At 48.6% G+C, this 18491-nt stretch overlaps 5 protein-coding genes and 2 pseudogenes across 5 annotated transcripts; 2 read left to right on the top strand and 5 right to left on the bottom strand.

The window, feature by feature from the left end:
- Positions 1-545: 545 nt before the first annotated feature.
- LOC6590475 lies at positions 546-12892 on the top strand. Its single transcript, XM_002016625.2, has 4 exons — positions 546-1111; positions 1629-2068; positions 8651-9530; positions 12015-12892. Exons 2-4 carry the CDS (start codon positions 1925-1927, stop codon positions 12266-12268), a joined length of 1278 nt encoding a protein of 425 aa, XP_002016661.1. The 5' UTR covers positions 546-1111; positions 1629-1924; the 3' UTR covers positions 12269-12892.
- On the bottom strand, positions 5045-5798 carry LOC6590479 (annotated as a pseudogene).
- LOC6590478 lies at positions 6213-6845 on the bottom strand (annotated as a pseudogene).
- On the bottom strand, positions 6814-7470 carry LOC6590477 (neo-calmodulin). Its single transcript, XM_002016627.2, has 2 exons — positions 6926-7470; positions 6814-6866 (listed from the first exon to the last, which is right to left on the bottom strand). Exon 1 carries the CDS (start codon positions 7382-7384, stop codon positions 6938-6940), a length of 447 nt encoding a protein of 148 aa, XP_002016663.1. The 5' UTR covers positions 7385-7470; the 3' UTR covers positions 6814-6866; positions 6926-6937.
- Positions 9537-12004, bottom strand: LOC6590476. Its single transcript, XM_002016626.2, has 3 exons — positions 11705-12004; positions 11398-11634; positions 9537-11336 (listed from the first exon to the last, which is right to left on the bottom strand). Exons 1-3 carry the CDS (start codon positions 11870-11872, stop codon positions 10938-10940), a joined length of 804 nt encoding a protein of 267 aa, XP_002016662.1. The 5' UTR covers positions 11873-12004; the 3' UTR covers positions 9537-10937.
- A 255-nt stretch (positions 12893-13147) lies between the features above and the next one.
- LOC6590474 (protein lifeguard 4) lies at positions 13148-14264 on the bottom strand. Its single transcript, XM_002016624.1, has 3 exons — positions 14213-14264; positions 13816-14072; positions 13148-13753 (listed from the first exon to the last, which is right to left on the bottom strand). The coding sequence occupies exons 1-3, from the start codon at positions 14262-14264 to the stop codon at positions 13148-13150; spliced, it is 915 nt and encodes a 304-aa protein (XP_002016660.1).
- Positions 14265-18239: 3975 nt separating this feature from the next.
- Positions 18240-18490, top strand: LOC6590473. The gene has a single exon (XM_002016623.2). The coding sequence runs from the start codon at positions 18242-18244 to the stop codon at positions 18488-18490; it is 249 nt and encodes an 82-aa protein (XP_002016659.2). The 5' UTR covers positions 18240-18241.
- The last annotated feature ends 1 nt before the right edge of the window (position 18491 follows it).

Below are 18491 nucleotides of genomic sequence, written 5' to 3'. Positions count from 1 at the left end.
CAGGAGAGCCACCTGTCGATGACATCGTAGTTTGTATGTTCCGTTTAAAGGGTGAGACCGTAAACTGAAAGCAAAAAAATACCACTGATACCAAGCTGCCCGCCAGCCAGCCTAATGTTGATACGTCCACACTGCTGCTACTTTCTCCAGCAACGAAAAAATGAGTCGTTATTTTGAATGGGGTATAAAAAAGGGTATGGAAAAGAGGCAAAAACAGAAAAGGACAATTTCAATTATAATATATATATATTAAAATATACCTGAAGACAAAATCGCGTTTTCGTATATTGGGTATATTCAAGGCACATTGGGCAAATGGGGTGGATTTTACCTTGTATACGTTTCGTTTTCTGGGCCCTGTTGCCAGTTGTGCATACCTCTTTATAAGCTTCCCTCCATGGTATGTTAAGCAAATGGGGTGGATTTTACCTTGCAGGCGTTGCATTTTCTGGACCATGTTGCCTGTTGTCCATACCTTTTGTTCACATAATTTTCCCAGCTGTTCACCGCGTCCGAAGGCGCTTTCGCGAAAAAAGTTAATTCACAAACGACCACGACCGCGTCGCGCCGGAAAATAATGTCCAACGATACGACGTGCTGTGCAGTTTTCTCTCCGTCGTGTTGATTGATTTCCCTGCCCTGCGGTTTTCCACCACCCACAGATGCGCGCTCACACACGCCCTGCGGACGTGCTGCATACATATGTACTACAACAACAGAGCTGCAGCCCAATCGCATCGCGTCTGATTGAATCGCAGTCAAGTGTTTTGTTTTTTAGCCGTTCTACGTGGAGCGAATAGTATATTCAAATCCTAATTCCACTCGCGGAGCGAAAGTGAATGTCGGCGAACACACAATAAAATTATGTAAAGACAATAGCAACAAATAGCAATTCTCTGCCTTTTTGTGTGCGATGCGCTTATCAGAGTGTCTGCCCATTTAATGGAAGCTGCGCCGGCAAAATGTGCTGCCTGCCGCAACCCGTGCTAGACCTCCTTCACTCACAGCAGCAGCAGCAGCAGCAGCAAGAGAAACGCGACAGGCAACGACAGCGGCACATCAAGCCGAAACTTAAAATAGCCGGAGCCCCTTGTTGAGCGCCACTCAAATTGTAAGTTGAGCGCCAGTCAATGCCCATCATTGTCATCGCATCGCCACAATCTTCTGCTCATTGAGCCATTGCCCTCACCTTGTGCACATTTTGCTTTGTCTTTGGCTCGGCGCCATGAAACCCCACCAGGGCGGCCGCCACGCATCATACGAATGCCATTGAGGGCGTTAACAGATGCAGTCCAATAGATCAGTGTATCAGTATATCAGTGCATCAGTGTATCAGTGTGGCATTTTACTGTTTTCTTTTGTGACCTGACCAACATCAACAGCCGAATCGATCTACTAGGCATCTCGACTGAGGGATTGATACGTGTATATACAAATCGCAATCAAGAAAATCTTCCGCTTTCTCTCCCACGCAAATATTTTTCCCCATTCCTGATTTCTTCATAAAAACCAATGAAATTTGTTACTTATTTATTCTTTGTACAATTTATGACCGGCTACGTGCAATCGAAAAGTCTGTTTGGAAATGGTTATAATGTCTGTTGTTTGCTTTCGTTTTTCATTAACAGGCCAGGCCCGCAAATAAACTTCAGACACTATAGGCAATATCGACTGCAATAGAATTAGGAACTGCTAAGATTATAATGAAAAAAACCTAATAGACTAATATGTGCTGAAATAATTGGACTACTCGCCATGCAAAAGGACATCTAGAGGAGGAAATTCAACATAACTGGCGTGACAACACTCAAATACTGGACAGGCTATAAGGAAAACCATCATACTGGAGGCCTCACTCACTTTAAAGCGCATTTTTGCTCGCAAAATTGGCTACAACACGAAATCCAAGTCAATTTTAGCGGCCATGCGCACGAAACACTTGATCCTGATACTGATCGGGGTGATATTCGCAACGATAGTGTTCATCGCCGTTGGCCCAGCCGGGGAGCCGAACGATTCATTCAAGAACATCGTCGTCCAGACGCACCAGCAGCTGAAAGAGTTCCAGGTGAGTCAGAGGAGCGCATCATGGCGGCGTTGGGGCTCTTAAGTTTTGGCGAACAGATAATCGAAGCAATTGAAGCACGGCACCACACTAACATCACCAGACCCACTCGCACCAATGGCCTAGATAAGGGTATTAAATAACAATTAGATACCTTTATCTGACGGCTCTGCTGTTAAAGCTGTCGCAGACAGACGGCAGGACAAGTCGCAGCCCCGCGCGGGGCAAAACTCCCAAGTTTCTTCCATAATTTGTCTTAATAAACCGGTGGCTTAGGTTTTCCCGAAAATGCACCCCAAATAAAACTCGAGCACCATGTTGTACTCGCATATCTCTGATTTGTCACCTGAGGAATCGAATTGATTTATTGGCCCCGACCTCTTGATGATTCACACCTGCTGCTCCTATCAGATGGAACATGAAACATTGAACTTTAAATATAATTAAAATATTTTGAAGATAATTTAATGTTGATGGAAAAGTATCGAATGACTTTCTGGTGGGAGATTGGCTGGCAATCATCGCTCTTGGCAGGGACTCGTTAGATGTTTGCCAACTTTTTTGGCAACAGACATGCCCTTGAACTGTGCTCACACATCACACATATTCCATATCCCACACAGTCTATACCAAGCTTATTTTCCGCTCAGTTTATGCTTTTAGCCAAATTGAAGCACGTCCTATTGGGTGGGCGGCACTCGCAGAGACACGCCAGGCTGTCTGCCAAGTGAGCAAACAATCCAAAAGTCATCATCGTCCCACAGAGCGGACCGTTGGTCATTGTGTGAGGTCAGCCACCACTGGCTGTTATCTCCTGTGCGGGCTCTGCCCAGCCCTTTTCTCGCCGCCACCACCCCCACATATGGCGCCTCATTTTGAGGCACAAATTCAGGCCGAACGGGATGCCAGCTCCCTCCGGTTCGTTGTTTACCCAAGATTGTGTGTTTACATTAATTAGATTCCGGCTGCTTCCTGTTCCGGCCTCCACTGCGGTGGAGTGGCCACCAGTGGCCACGGATTCGAGGGTCGACCAAGTCATCCGTGATCCGATATTGGGCAGGGCGCCACATCATTACACAACGGATTGCACGGATTCAAAGCACAGTTGGGCGGCTGTTTTTCGCTTCTTCACGGAACACGTATGCGCATATAAAACGAAATATAATTGGGTCATAAAAAAAAGAGCCTTGCCGCAAAGTTTACAACATTTTGCTGTTATCTGTGGCCGGGCCCGGAAAACGAAGAACGTTTTCTACGATTTGGGTATTCGTATCAGTGCAAACAAAGATAGCGAAAGCATAAATGGATATTCGCTCGCTCTCTCTGGGGCTCGCTACGGATACTCCTATCTATGGGGCGCGTACCCATGTACGCGGATTCCCCACAACTGCAGTCTGACGGATGTGTATTTTGGATTGGCTGGGCGGCCGCCAAACCCGTTCTCACAGTCGCAATTAACAGAAACAATATAAGCAGCCCGTAAGCTCGGAGGCTCATTGTATTCCGCGAGTGGCAAGCCACTAAAATGGTTTGCCGCAGCCACCAGACACTCAATAACGCTAGTTACAGTTATGCGTTCAATTCAAATTTCATTATACATTTATCTATTGCACCTATAGACATGACACACATGACGCATGACGACGGCTTCCATCAATTTCGCAAATGCAAAAGGTGTCGGTGTCGGTGTCAGTGTCAGTGTCAGTGTCTCTCCCTCGACTTGAGTGCTTGCCACATCCTATCGGATATGTTCAGACTTATTGACAACACAGAACGGAGCTTGTCAGTAGAGATCCTTGAAGTGAGACTAGAAGTCGAAGTAGTATCCAAATCATCGGCTTGCCAGCGGTTAAACCTTGTTTTTATTGCTGAACGGGTAAAATTGTACCTAAAATTCTTGATTCTATAATTTTCATATTGTTAAGTGCTCGTTGAGTGGGAATTCGTCAGCTGTTCTGACACCCATATGTACATTGCACCTAGAAGGTTTATTCAAGTTTATGACCATCGCACTGATACACTACCCTAGCAAATGGAAAAGTTTTCATTCCCTATTCGAGTGCTGGCCGATATGGAAAAGTTTTCATTCCCTATTCGAGTGCTGACCGATACCAATACCTGGCTATTTCGCTATCTTAAGCCTTTCGCCAAGAGCTGACCGCGTTTGATCGAGCGCACTCAATGGAAAAGCTACCGAAAGACCATGGGAATGACTACAACAGTCTCTATAAAGTACTTTTCGGGAAGGGGGCGACATTGTTCGAGCATGGCCCCTGTACAGGGTGAGGGAATAGCTTTTAATAATTGCAGAGCCCTACATGACGGCTTTGGGAATGTTATTTTGGGGCAGCGTAAAATATTAATATGCCCCCAGCTATGAAAGTACTTAAAAACGGAACGGAACTTAAATTAGAACCAATGGCCGGCAGTTTGGAAATCGACCTCTGGATGTCTTATCGAGAACTCTGACAGACATCATGAGATGTCAGATCAATGACAGCCATCCTCTGTTGTGTTGTGCTGTCCACTGCCCACTGAAGCACAATTAGTCGGCTGCCTGGTGGATAATCTATTTAAATTGCACTTGGCGAGGGCGATAGCGATAGCGAGGGCGAGGGTCGTAGGTCTCATGGCCCGACCAATGATGAAGCGCGTCTGACCCCCTGACATTTGATTAGCATGAGTAAATTGCAGAGTTGTTGTTGCTGTTGCTGTAGCTGTTGCTGTAACTCGACTAATTTACTTGCACTTCTAGTTTTCCCAGAGAGGTAGAGAGGTAGAGAGGGAGAGATGCAGAGGCTCAACCAGTTGACAGTTGAGTCGCGAATTCGCTCGATAGTCTTGAATAATTGAATGGGAAGGAAATGAGCTACGTCCCAGGAACACTTGGGCTCCCTCTAAAGCCTGAATGTCCCATCATTCAAGGTCGCGTTCGTGGCACAAACCCACCCGTAGTTACAGACCAGTAAAAGTCGTAGATAAAGAGAGAAGGAAAATATATAATTCGATCGGGGACTAGTTTCTATATGCATAAAGAAACTCATCGAAGCTTAGCTGCCCATCGTTGTCCAAATCGACCTCACGGAACATCTCGTCGAACTCCTGGTCGTTCACCTTCTCCCCCAGACTGAGGATGACGGCCTTCATCTCCTGCGCTGATATAAACCCATCGGCGTCGCGATCGAACACCACGAATGCGGCCCTCACGGACTCGTCCTTGTTGAGAACCTGATAGTTCTTGGACATCATCTGGAGAAACTCGACGAACTCAATCGTGCCGTTGTTGTCCGCGTCGATCTCCTCGATCATGTCGTACAGCTCGGCCTCGGTGGGCGTCTGTCCCAGGGAGCGCATAACGACCCCCAGCTCGCGGCAGGTGATCGCGCCGGTGTTGTCTCTGTCGTAAACGGCGAAAGCCTCCCGGATCTCCTTGATTTGTTCGGGACTTAGGCTGATTTCCCCGGTATCCATGGTGTGTTGTATTTCGTTGTTGTTTAAAAAGTTGCTGGAATTTCACCAAAGAAAATTTGTTATTTCGATTGAATCGGTTTCAGCTCTCGTGTGTTACTGAACGAATGGTTTGCTATCATCAGATCCTAGCCAGAACATCGATCCAATGCCTACTGTTTTCTTTCGGTTTGTGGGAGATCCCAAGGGGAGTGCCCGGAGTACCCGCAGATGTGGAATGGGAACTATAGCCCTCATTAACCCTTCCCGACCGCCACTCACCTTGTGGAATGTGTAGATATATGAATATATGTCTGTACCCATGTAGATTTGTACGTGGTATGTGGCTTCCGAGTATTGAACTATGCTCTTCCATTAATCCCCATAAAAGCGGCCAGACGAAGGGGTAAACAACAGTTAATGCGGTGCTTGGTCAAATATTTAAATTGCCTCGTAATCAGAACGGGGCTCGTTCTTGGCTCTGGTTGTTGTAAAGAGGCCCAGTCGTGCAAGGTGCTCCCCCAAGGGGCCATTAGGCACATGCAACCATTTCGGAGTCACGCGCTCCCAAGCCCCCAAAGGAAGCGGCCCTCCAGCCTTCTTCACGTGCCGCGCGTGGTGTCGCCTGGTGGCGGCTGACCAGCAAGAATGCCATACAAATTTTAAGTGGACCCCAGAAGGGAGAAATAAAGTAAAAGAGTTCCTCGGAAGGGGGCTCTTGATGTGAGTTTATTTGTTGATTGGAATTTTGTAGAGTATTTCGGGCCTAGCCCCGCATGGCACTGAGAAACTCGGCGTAGCTGATCCTGCCATCGTGATCCTGATCGATTTCGGCCATGATTTCGCGCACCTCCTCGTCCGTCACCTTCTCGCCGAGCATCATCATGGTGGTCTTCAGCTCGAGGGTGCTTATATAGCCATTGTCGTCGCGATCGAAGATCTTGAAGCCCAGCAGCAGGGACTCCTCGCTGCCGAGGTCCTCCATCCGTTGCGACATCATGTACAGGAACTCGGAGAAGTCGATCGTCCCATCCCCGTCCAGATCGATCTCGTCAATCATATCGTACAGCTCCGCCTCAGTGGGGTTCTGGCCCAGCGAACGCATCACAGTTCCCAGCTCCTTGCAGGTGATGCATCCTTTGTTCTCGCGATCGAACACCTGGAAGGCCTCGCGAATCTCTTCGATCTGATCGAATGTTAGGTTTGTGGCAGCCATGAGGGCAGCCGGAGGGTGTGTTTGTTCTTTATGGTTTTTTTGTTTTTTCGTGTCGTCCTGTGAATGTCGAAGTGTACATAAGTGTGAAACCTTAAACTAAACTTTTTTGACAGATATGTCAACGGCAGAGCCCTCGTCCTGCAAAACCATGTGTGATGTAGAGAAAGTAGAGAAAACACACATCAATTTGCACTTACATTAAGACGGGGCTAACGGGTCGTCATCATGTTGACGAACTCCTCAAAGTCGAGACGGCCATCCTGGTCGATGTCGTACTCCCGAATCATCTCCTCTATCTCGTCGTCGGGCAACTTCATGCCCAGGGCCGTGAGGACCACCTTGAGCTCCGATGACGTGATGTAGCCATTGTTCTCCTTGTCGAAGACGCGGAAGGCGTCCCGCAGCTCGTCCTCATGGTTCGTGTCGTGCATCTTGCGTATAATCATGCTGGCGAACTCCTCCAGCTCGATGGAGCCGTTGCCATCCGCATCCACCTCGTTGATCATCGCCTGGAGCTCGTTGTCGGTGGGCGAGCGGCCCAGGGAACGCATTAGGACGGCCAATTCCTTGGCGGTGACGGAGCCGTCCGACTCCTTGTCCATTACAGCGAATGCATCCTCAATGAACTTGTTCTCCTCATCCGTTAGATCCTCCATCCCGGCTGTAGCTGGAGCTGTAGCTGTAGCTGTTGCTGTATTTGTTCTTCGACAAACTACTCTCGCGGGCGGACTAAAAATATTCTCGATTGAGTGGGTGATTGTTTCCCCAATGCTCACTTGGTTGCCCCTCGCCTTGGAGACCCAAACAATTTCGCCATGTTATTGAAATCGATTCCCCACGACTGTCTCCATCTTACTGCGCCCACAACAAATGGAAAACAGGGCCAAGTGAAATGAAAAATCAAATGAAAGCCGCCGGGGAACATCCAAAACGCCAGGGCGTTCCAAAATCAATAAACGAGTTATGCAAAAGACGGGGACATGTGTCGAATAGCCCCAGCCAGGATAGCCGGGCTTATGATCATTTTCCATCCGGCTTTTATCCATCGTTATGGCAGGGCAGGGCCAGGCAGGGCCGGGCAGGTGCCTCCGCTCTGTTCAATAAAGGTCCTTGACACACGGGCTGCCATTGGCGACAGAGGCGACAGGGTGTCATGCGATTTGTGCTTGGCGACAACAAGCCGGCTGCTTTGGCTTTGGGCTCGGGCTCGTGCTCGGCGTAATTATACCCTATATGCCTCCAGCGAGTAGAAAGGGTATATTACATTTAATTAGATCGATGTAACAGTCAGATACACAAACAGATACAGAAACAGAAACAGGAGAAAGCCAAATTCTTCAGAATTACACGAAAATCCAATCAGAATTACACGCAGATGAGCCGCATATCGCATATCCTTCGCAACTATTTGCGTATCTTCTGGGTGTGGTATCTTTTGATACGACTATAGACTGGCTTTTATTGTGCCCCAAACCGAACACCTGACTGTAGACACTTTTAGGGGCATGTGGCACGCTCGCCCGTGGCCATAATAGACAGGAATTCGACATCAACACGAAATTTTTCCATTATGCGGCGCACGCGGCCAAGTTTGAGTTATTTGTTTTGGGAGTTGTGGGCTGGTCGCCGCCTCGGAGAGACCGAATAAAAAGATTTCCCGCACTAGCTTCCGGCAGCGGCAAATGTGTCCTTTAATATGGCTCCCATGACGAGGCTACTGCCACTGCCACTGCCACTTCCCCCACTGCCTCTGTTTCCGCTTCTGTCCTTGACTGCACTGCACTGGGGCTTGCACCGTGGGGCAGCCTGAAAGAAGTCCTATACGAAAGCAATCTGGGTCAACTCTCTGTCCTTGATTGAAACTTAATTTGCGACAATCTCATTTACATAATCTCGTTTGCTCTTCTTGCCCCTTCCTGCAGGAGAACCTACGCGTGGGCCTGGAGCGGAAGAAGCTCGAAATAGATGCCAAGTATCTGGTGCTGCTTGGATTCACCGCCTCCAAGGATGGCTCGCCACAGCAGCAGCAAAAGGAGCTGCAGCAGAATCATCAGCAGCTGCCGCAGACGGACCTCCCAGCTCCTGCTACCAAGGCGGAACTGGAGCTCAGCGATCTGCGTCGCCAGCATGCACAAGAAGCGGGCGCCAACGCGCAACAGACCGACGACCAAGAGAGGGAGAAGGAGATGGGGCAGCACAGGAGGATCACAACACCATACAATGGCACCAAGAGCAACTTCACCATTGTCACGTACGTGCAGGAGGGGCAGGCGCCATCGGCCATACTGCTGGCCCAGAACATCGCCGTCAAGCTGCCCGGCGAGCATCTGCTCATCTACGACCTGGGCGTGTCGGAGGAGCAACTGAAAGCCCTCAACGCCTACTGCAACATCAGCCGTTGCGCCGTCATCACTTATGACCTATCCGAGTTCCCCTCGTTCGTCGCCGACCAGCGGACGCACGCCTACCGGCCCATTGTGATAAAAGACGCCCTGCTGCGGGCCCGGTCGGTGCTGTTCGTGGAGAACTACATGCGGATGCGCGGTGGCTACCACGAGCTGCAGGAGCTGCAGAGCCGCGGCATGGTGGCCGGTGTCCTTGGCTGGAACACGGCCACGGCGGTGTCCTCGCTCACCCATCCCAAGATGTTCGACTTCTTCGAGTCGGATGCCGAGGACTTCATATTCCTCCGGATGGTCGATCTCGATGTGGTCTTCTTCGTGGACAATCTGTTTGTCACCGAGAAGATCATGCTGCCGTGGCTTAAGTGCTGCCTCACCCAGGAGTGCATCGATCCAATTGGTGAGTGGAGTGGAGTGGAGTAGAGACAGACAGAGGGCAGTTTGGAAGACTGTCATTAAGGACAGGACTGCTGTCGGTTTTCCCCCAAACCGAATGGGGAAATCAATCAAAATTACCTTCATATCACATACCATACCCCCGCTCCAGCTCCAGCCCCAACTACAACTACAATACCATCTACTACCGTCCTTGCCCCTGCCCCTACCCCCTGGAGGACTAATGACCACCATTTGCACGATATTTGCTTGATGGCCCTCATATCGGGGTGAATTTGTATGATTACTTTCACCTGATTTGGGATTTATGGCCAAATGATGACAGACATTTCATTTCTAACTAAATTCCGCTGTGTAATGCAAGCAATTTAAGCAGACTGCCTGGTGTCTGGACATTCCCTTAACAACACGACAATGTGTAAAGACATAATGCTATTCCCGAGTAAACACATCCACCCATGGGTACAACTTGTAGATCCCACACAGTGAATGCGTTCACCCGAAGTACGAGTAGAGCAGAGCACTGGATTGTTTGATTTGCAAGTGTAAATCAATCCGATCGGAAGCTGGAAGCCACACCCAATGGGTAGCTCAACCGAATCACCGAATCATCCTGATCACATTCGCTGGCATAGCATAAGCATCTCCTGCTCTGCTTCGAACAGGGTCTGATAACACCGCGAGAGCATATGCCACACATCCGGAGCTCAGTAATCTTCGTACATTCGGATTCGACAATTGTCGATAGCCTTTGGCTATCCTCCGTATTGGAAATAGTTCATTGATGCCTCGCGGATGAGAATAATAATCGGAATTTTTGGAATAATTGGAATTTGTATCGACTTCGAATGAAGTCGGACCCTGCATCTCCCATTTTGTAGATTATTTCTATATTATTGTTTCTGTTGGTCCAGCATTTTTGAGTCACAGGTACACGGTAGCTGTGCCATTGGGATTTCCTTGGTTTTGCGAATCTATGACTCTCTGGATTTCCTTCTCTTTGGGGACCTGCGCTTAAACCTCTCCTTTGGCTGGCCGCAGCTCTGTGGGAATTATATTCAAATGGAAAGGACGGTGGGCCCACTCGCGGGCTTCTATGACCCTGCTGAAACGAGCAGGTCAAAGGATTTGAAGGAAGTTCCCTATAGATTTCTTTTCTACAAAATTTCTATACCCGCCAGGGGTTTTATCCACCTTGATCAACCTTACATTATCTTGAGATATGTGCGCTTTTTTGCGGTTGAGGGAAGCGGTTGCTCCAGGAAGTTGTCTACTGATGTCTACCGGGGAAATTATGCCCATGGTTCGAGAACAGAAAGGCTGGGCTTTATTCCAAATTGTGAATGCCGAAATTTAATTTTAAGGTAACATAGATTCCCGTGCCATGTGGTGCCTGGGTCCTGGTGCCAGGTCAACAAACCTCAGTGATGAAGCAGCCCTGTATCCAGCGAAAAGCCTCGACGAACTTGCTTAGGATCATCATTTTCAGCAGCCGCCAGAAGCACCTGGGGATATCGCAGTGGATGCTGCCGGCGGCATAGACATATTCCTCGGCTCCAATCTTGTAACCATGTTGTCCGCAGAGCATCAAGTGGGTGTCGTAGATCACATACCAGGCCTCGAATGTGCAGGCCATGCTGTAGACTATTTGCAAGAGCAGGTCCAGCCTATAGGCCATCAGGGAAAACATGGAAAAGACGAGGAATATTATGAGAATTCCTCGAGCCTGGGTAAATCTGTAGCGATCCTGTGCCGAGTAGAGCATCAGCGCCAGTAGCTCCGCCATTAGGATGATGGGGTACGCATAGATCTGAAAAGATACCATTGAATCAGCGCCCTACCACTGCTATGCCACACCGATGTCCACTCACCCAATGCGACGTGGCCAAGTACATCAGATAGAAACTGCGGTTCAGCGAGCTGGTCGCCGTGCTGAGGAGCAGGACGAGGTAGCTGTAGGGTGCCGGTCGCCGCCAATCGCGCCACATATAAAAGCACGTGTAGAGGAAGAGGGTCATCAGATAGGAAAACGAAACAACCGCTCCGGGATAGGGCGGTGGGTAGGCCAACATCACCCTCAGGCAGGGCAGGGTGCACGCCACCTGAAGCTGCAATGGGAATGCGAATGGATGAATGGGATGCTGTTTTGTTGCAGATTCCGCGGAGTGTGTGGCCTACGACTAGCAATCCATAGAAGCGGCCCACTAGACGGCGTCTCAGGCGAATGTCTGCTATGTCAAATACGTAGGTCCTCTGGCGGTGCCCTTGTGGGAGCAGTAGTTCGCATTGAATGGCCGTGTCCTGGATCGATGATTTTCCCGCTACTATTGTGTCCGCCGTGTCCATTTTATCACTCGACCAAAACTAAACTGCTGATATTGCCTAATTGGCACTTTGCTAGATGATAATTTTGTAGTTGATAAGCACAGCTTTTTCCAGTTAATCGTTTATCTAATTTGTATTTTTCTGTACGCGGTATCTGTCCCAGGTGCCCAATCGAACGGCTGCAAGTTCAACAAGAAGCCCCTGTATCGATACTCCGGCTGCCACGGCTATGATGCATCCGCCTTCAACATTGTGCTGGGTCTGACTTGGCGCTGGGACTACTCGAAGTACTCCCTGCCCAGCGACGATGCCAAGAACATGTTCTACAAGGAGACCCTGGAGCAGGCAACACGCATTCTGGAGAGTCGACGTCGCAACAGCAGCGAGACATCCGATCATCCGTTCACGGAGGACTGAGTAGGATGAGCAGGCAGGAGTAGGATCAGCATTTGATATAACATTTTATACGAGCATCCGCAGACAGACACGCAGACACTCAGGAGACTCAGGAGCCGGTAGATCAAAGCAAGCTTGATGGCAATTTGCAAAACCTTAAACCGAATAAAAGTCTTTAATCTAGTTTAGCTAGCACGCATACTATACCCATCTTGTCGATGATGGGATCGTGATCCCTGGGAAACCCCTACACTTGAGATGCTGGATACCATGATCAGGACCTGATCAAAGCAGCAGACTCACTCGTGCAGCTTATCGATACAACCAACCCCTTTAGTCAAGCCCTAGTTACTTACTATTTAACTTACTGTTTAACTTACTCGTTTTTCGCTTCGAGGATCGTTGAACTCCCCTGTTTAGATATTTTCTACCACGTAAATACCCTGTAAATACATAAGTATATCAAATGGCATACATTTTGTGATTGTATTTTATAGTTACACCCATACCAATAACCATAACTATACACATACACGTACACGTACACACAGATATACAGTATAATTAAATAATAAACTTATTGTAACTACCGTAGGACAAAACGAGCCAAAAAATTAAGTTTATAAAATATTGAATTACCAATAATGCAACAGTCGTATTTCTATTTTGGATACAGCACTTTGGCATGCACTCGTAATGCGCCAGGCGCAGAACAAAATTAGTTCCAACAATTGCGATGTAACGTTCTGTTTCGATCGCTGTTGGCTTGGCACTGCTTTTCGATCACTTATCATCTTACAGCAAATAAATACATTAACAAGTCCATAAAATTGAGAGCAGAGCATGGATCGGATCCTGCCTTGCGAAAGGATACTGTCGTGGGATCTTTTTAGCAATCCACTAGTTGAACTTTTGAAGAATCCGTAGGATATATACGAGAATGCGAACCACATCGACGTACAGTGTGAGAGCGGCAAATACGTATTCCTCCGGACTGAACTGATATTCGTGATTCCCGCCGACGATCTGTTGTGTATCGTAGATGAGGAAGAAGCAGGCAATAATGGCCATTAAAGACGACATGACTATATTTTCGGTGAGGCTCGGCATGAGCATGTTGCTCAAGCCAAAGATGATGATGCACATCACAAATGTGACTAGGACCCCGCCCATGGCGGTGTAGTCAACTTTCGTTTGAATGGCATAAACAGACAGGCCGATGACCAGGAACGCGGTTACTCCAACAGCGATAAGCACCAAGTTGGCGTTCATTACGCTGGAAACGCAGCCCAGCATCAGAGACATTGTCACGGTAAAGATTCCAAGACAAACAAGGTTTGTGGGATGAGCGCGTCGGACACCTTCTATACAGACTATCATGATCAGAACTATGATATTAAGAACTGCGGCCACTATGAGCACAACGGGATTCTTCTGCACAAACATTTTTGTTGGCTCGTGGTACAGAAAAAGGGCGATAGTACCACAGGTGAAAAGCAATTGTACCTGTAAATGTAAGCTAACGTCAATCCCATTATTGATACTTGTTTCCATTGGAAGGTACTTACCAGCAGAATGGAATAAACCTTGCGAATGAAGCCTTTGCGTATGGTCTGGTCGTCGAAGTGTATGTTCTTAACCTCCTCCCCATAGACTTCCTCATACCAATGGGTAGGTACTCGTACTATGATTTGTCCAGACTCCGAGAGCGGAGCTGCTTTAAACAGCACCGCAGCGTCAAACGCCTGAGATGTTGTTGGTGCTCCTCTTCTCTCAGGCGGTGGCAGCGGAATATGAGGGTAGCGTTCATGATTATTGAGGGGCTCTGCGATTAGCGGTTATCAGTACAAATTTATGAATGTACTCTTCGGGCGAATCATCCTCTTCCGCTTTTGGCATACTGAGCAACTTGTCCTTCGTTCGTTGGGGACAAGCGCGTACCTTAAACTGGTGTCGCCTTCGGACCTTGGGTCTTTCGCTCCATCTTCATCCGCAGCTTTGTCGCGTTGCACCTCATATGGCTTAGCCGGCAGGTTCTCTATTGCATTTTTAAAGTCTTTAAAAGGGAGTGCTTGACGGCGTGCTTCCCTGCGAGGAGAATATCAGTATGCAGTGATTTTCAATTATTTTTGCTTACTTAATTTCTTCGATGGAGCCATTAAAGCCCACTTTCGCATCCGGTGTCCACACGGCACTGATGTCGGTGAACTGCGACAGACGCTGCAGCTCCGCGGAACGACGCTTTCCGTTGACAGTGATCCACTCCAGTCCGGTCTTGTCATCCAGCCAGTACACAAATCCCTCCAAGGCGGCAATGTTGTTCACCTGCGTGATGTGCATGGAAACAAAGGTTTTCCTGTGAGAGGGAACAGGGGATTACACATGTGTTCAGAGGGTCGGGTCTCCATATTGGTTGCTTACTTGTTCTTTCCTTTGCGGTCTATCACATTGATTCACTTGCCATGGGCATAGTAGACTGTTGTAGTCGGACTGTTGGTCCAGGGCCAGCGCCGTGACTCCTTCCAGCTTGTAGGCCAGCTCCACACGCTCATTGCCTTCGAATCGGGCCCGAATGATGGCCTGATGGTTGCCGACATCTGTCCAGAAGAGCAAACGCTTCATAGAATGCACGGCAATGTTGCGAGGCTTTTCCGAGTCCCCGGTATCGTTGACGCCTACGGATTCACCCAGGCAGCTAAAAACGGCAACGCGTTAATGCTGTTGGAGTAGGAGCAGGTCCAGAAGAGCAGCCGCCCAATGATGTCGATTGCAATGTCGAACGGCTGTCCGGAGTTGGCCAAGAGGCTCACCTTTGTGCCATTTGCCAGAGAACGCTTGATGCTGTGACTCCTGCCTTCGATCTGGAGGAAGTAAAAGAAGCATTAGGGATATTGGGGGATACCGGGCTGCTAATCTCCTCTGCTGATTCTCCTTACCCAGTAAATGTAATGCGAGATCGGATCATAGTCCACGGCTCGGATATTCTTGCCGGACACCGGCAGCGGCACATTCGGGCAGTCTCTCCTGTTCGGCAGCAGTCGGCCGAAGCTGTTCCTCTGGCTGAAGATGATGTAGTTCTTGCAGGAGACCCCGTTCTTGGTCATCTGGTAGTGGGTGGGGCAGACACAAGTCATGCCCCGTCTGCCGGGCTGGGCCAGGCCCAGGTGGGAGCAGCCCCCTTGTTGATCTTGCACGTATTAGCCCCACCTGTCGCTTGTCGTTGCACACAAGCAGCGAAGTGATGTAAGTCATGCCCGAGTGGACGAGGCTGCGGTTCTCGCCCGTCGTCTTGTGCACCCGCTCAATGTCGCCGGTGTTCCAGTCGCTCCAGTACACGTAGTCCTGATACAGGGAAACCGCGTACGGCTCATCGGTGTCGCTGCAAACCAGTATCTGGCGCTTCTTGCCATCCCAGTCGGCCCTCTCTATCTTCGCTGGCCGCGACTGGGTGGCCCAGTAGAGGCGACTCGTCTCTTGGTCGAATGTGAGCCCGGCCGCATAGTTGGCTCCCGCCACGATGGCTTGCAGCTCGGATCCGTCCATCGTGGCACGCCGTATGGAGTCCGAAAGCGACTCTGTCCAGTACATGTAGCCGCGGCGCGGCTCGAGGACCAGGGACCGGGGCTCCTCCACCTCCTTCCACAAGAGCACGCGCCGATGAGACGAACCTCCGCATCGGACCATCGGATGCCGTCCGGCCCAATCAGACCCGAGTCCACGATCTGCTGCACATAGGAGCCATTGAGAAAGGCCCGGAAGATGCACTTGGTCTTCTGGTCAGTCCAGTAGATGCGCCTCTTCGCCACCGACACGTCCAGGGCGTGCGCATCGCCCACATCCTTGAAGGGTATCGCTCGTCGTCGTGGTTCCGTTCCCGTCGTCCCGAACAGCAGGAAGGCGGCAGGCACAGGTACAGGCGGTGGAGCAGGCCCCATTACCCACGGCTCCCGCACGTTCTCCACGGTCTTTCCACGCACCAGACGCCAGAATCCCGAAGACGCCGGGGCTGAGGAAGCGAGTAGTGGGCCACAACTTCGCCAAAGGACGCCGCTGGTCGTTTCGGCATCGCTGCAGACTCTGTGGCTCGACTTTAACTGTAAATGCGAAGAAGGTGGAAAGCACGGAATAGCCGTGGAACAGCGGCTGTTTTTGGGGAGTGCCCTGTGACATCAGGACTTACAGCAGCCACTATAGGCATACGCACAAGGCACTTTTGTTCATACAACAGTAGCATAAACAAACGAGTATCATTCCAATTGCTCAATTCTTTATTCCGTCGAATATTCCCAGTTATATAGAACATTTAGCCATGCCCACATAATTTTATACGAGTGATGAATCAATTTTCTACAAGATTGGATAGTTTTTAATCCTTGCTTTTATTGTATTTATTGTAAAAACAGGGTTAAACGAAAAAGTCCAACCAAAAAAGAGTCGCAATGTTGCTGGTATTTAAAGACGTGATGCGTGTATAGCCCTTTGTACACCCTATTTCGCTAATTTTATTTGAAGATCAAACGAAATTTATTAAGACCTTTTCTCAAATTGATATTCTTTAGACATATTCAAGAACATTATTAGTATCCTGTGTATATTTATGTCGATCCTGATACCTACGGAGCCTTGGAAGACAAACATATTCTTAATTCTATAACATCCATTTGCCCCAGGGTATGTGTGCATGGAATTAGCAACATGTTTGTGTATGGAATGAGACTCATTGTTGCAAAGTCAAACAGCATTCAACAGCTGTCTGCAACAACAACGAGGGGGAACGTTGTGAGTTGCTGCGGACACCGCAACTCTACAGTTATACCCGATACTAAGTCAGTATGGCTCTCCTCCGGCAACGGCTATTAAACGAAACGACAAAGAGTGCGTGCGAGAGAGACAGAAAATCAGTCTGTGCGTGACGTCGGGCGCTGCGTAGCCACTGCAAATTGATTTGTTCCTTTTGGCTACAAAAATTATCTGAACTGATCCAAATTCAGCAACCAGATAGATATAGTCATTCTCTATGATTCTGCGTTTTTAGTTTTCTCAAATCTGCAATATTGTGGATGCAACAGATTTTCGTCCTTTGTGGGGGCGGATGGGGGTGGGGCGAAATTCTGAGATATACGTTTTATAGTGACATCTTAAAGGAGTGTGTGTACCAAATTTGGTTACTCTAGCTCTTATAGTCTCTGAGATCTAGGAGCTCACATTTTGCAAACCGACCATAAAACCTGTGTGTTAGAGAGAGACAGAGCGAGAAAGAATGAAATTGTTTTCTTGATTCTGGCTGTAATAACCATACGATCTGGTTCAGATTTTGCAGTCTAAAAGATATGGTCATTCTCTACGATTATGCGTTTTTAGTTTTCTCGTATCTTTGAATTTGTGGATGCCACAGATTTTCGCCCTTTGTGGGGGCGGTAGTGGGCGGGGCGAAGTTTTGAAATATTCTTATAACAGCGACATATCACAAAAGTCCGGATTTGAAATGTCGTTGCTCTAGCTCTTATAGTCTTTGAGAACTAGGCGCTGATAGGGACGGACAGACAGACGGACGGACGGACGGACAGACGGACAGCCGGAGAGACGGACAGACAGACATGGCTTAATCGACTCGGCTATTAATGCTGATCAAGAATATATATACTTTATGGGGTCGGAAACGATTCCTTCTGGACGTTACACACATCCATTTTCACCACAAATCTAATATACCCCAATACTCATTTTGAGTATCGGGTATAAAAACACAAAATACATACACACATACATTCATATTAATGCTACACCAGCCATTCGTTTTGGCCAACATTGGTAAGTTTACTTGGTCCACAGCTTGCAACGGGGTCTTAACGGGGCTTAAGCGGGTTCAGTTCTGTCTTGTCTTGTAGCCGAAAAGTAAAAGTAAACAAACCGCTCGCGTGCGTGCGTAATTGATACATAATGAATGTGGTTACAAAACTATTCAATATATTGGCTGTTTTCTCGTTGGCCCGAATGCCACTGATGAATGCCAAACCCTATGATCCAAATGATCCCAAAATAGCAGAATGCTGCCTTCCACCTGAGGGCATGTTCGAAGCTTTCTATCCGCGGGAAGTTGAAGGAATCCCGAATAGCGCCTCTCGTCCCGCTCATGGACATGGTAGTTTCTTTAAACATCGCAATCCTGCGCTGGTGGACACAAAAAATGCAGCAGCCTATGGCTATCGGTTTGATGGAAAGCGGCGATTCAATTTTGATTAGT

Source organism: Drosophila persimilis, unplaced genomic scaffold (assembly GCF_003286085.1).
Source record: "Drosophila persimilis strain 14011-0111.01,24,50 unplaced genomic scaffold, DperRS2 tig00000002-arrow-pilon, whole genome shotgun sequence".
Taxonomy (NCBI): Eukaryota; Metazoa; Arthropoda; class Insecta; order Diptera; family Drosophilidae; genus Drosophila; species Drosophila persimilis.
This window is presented reverse-complemented; position numbering and strand designations above follow the sequence as displayed.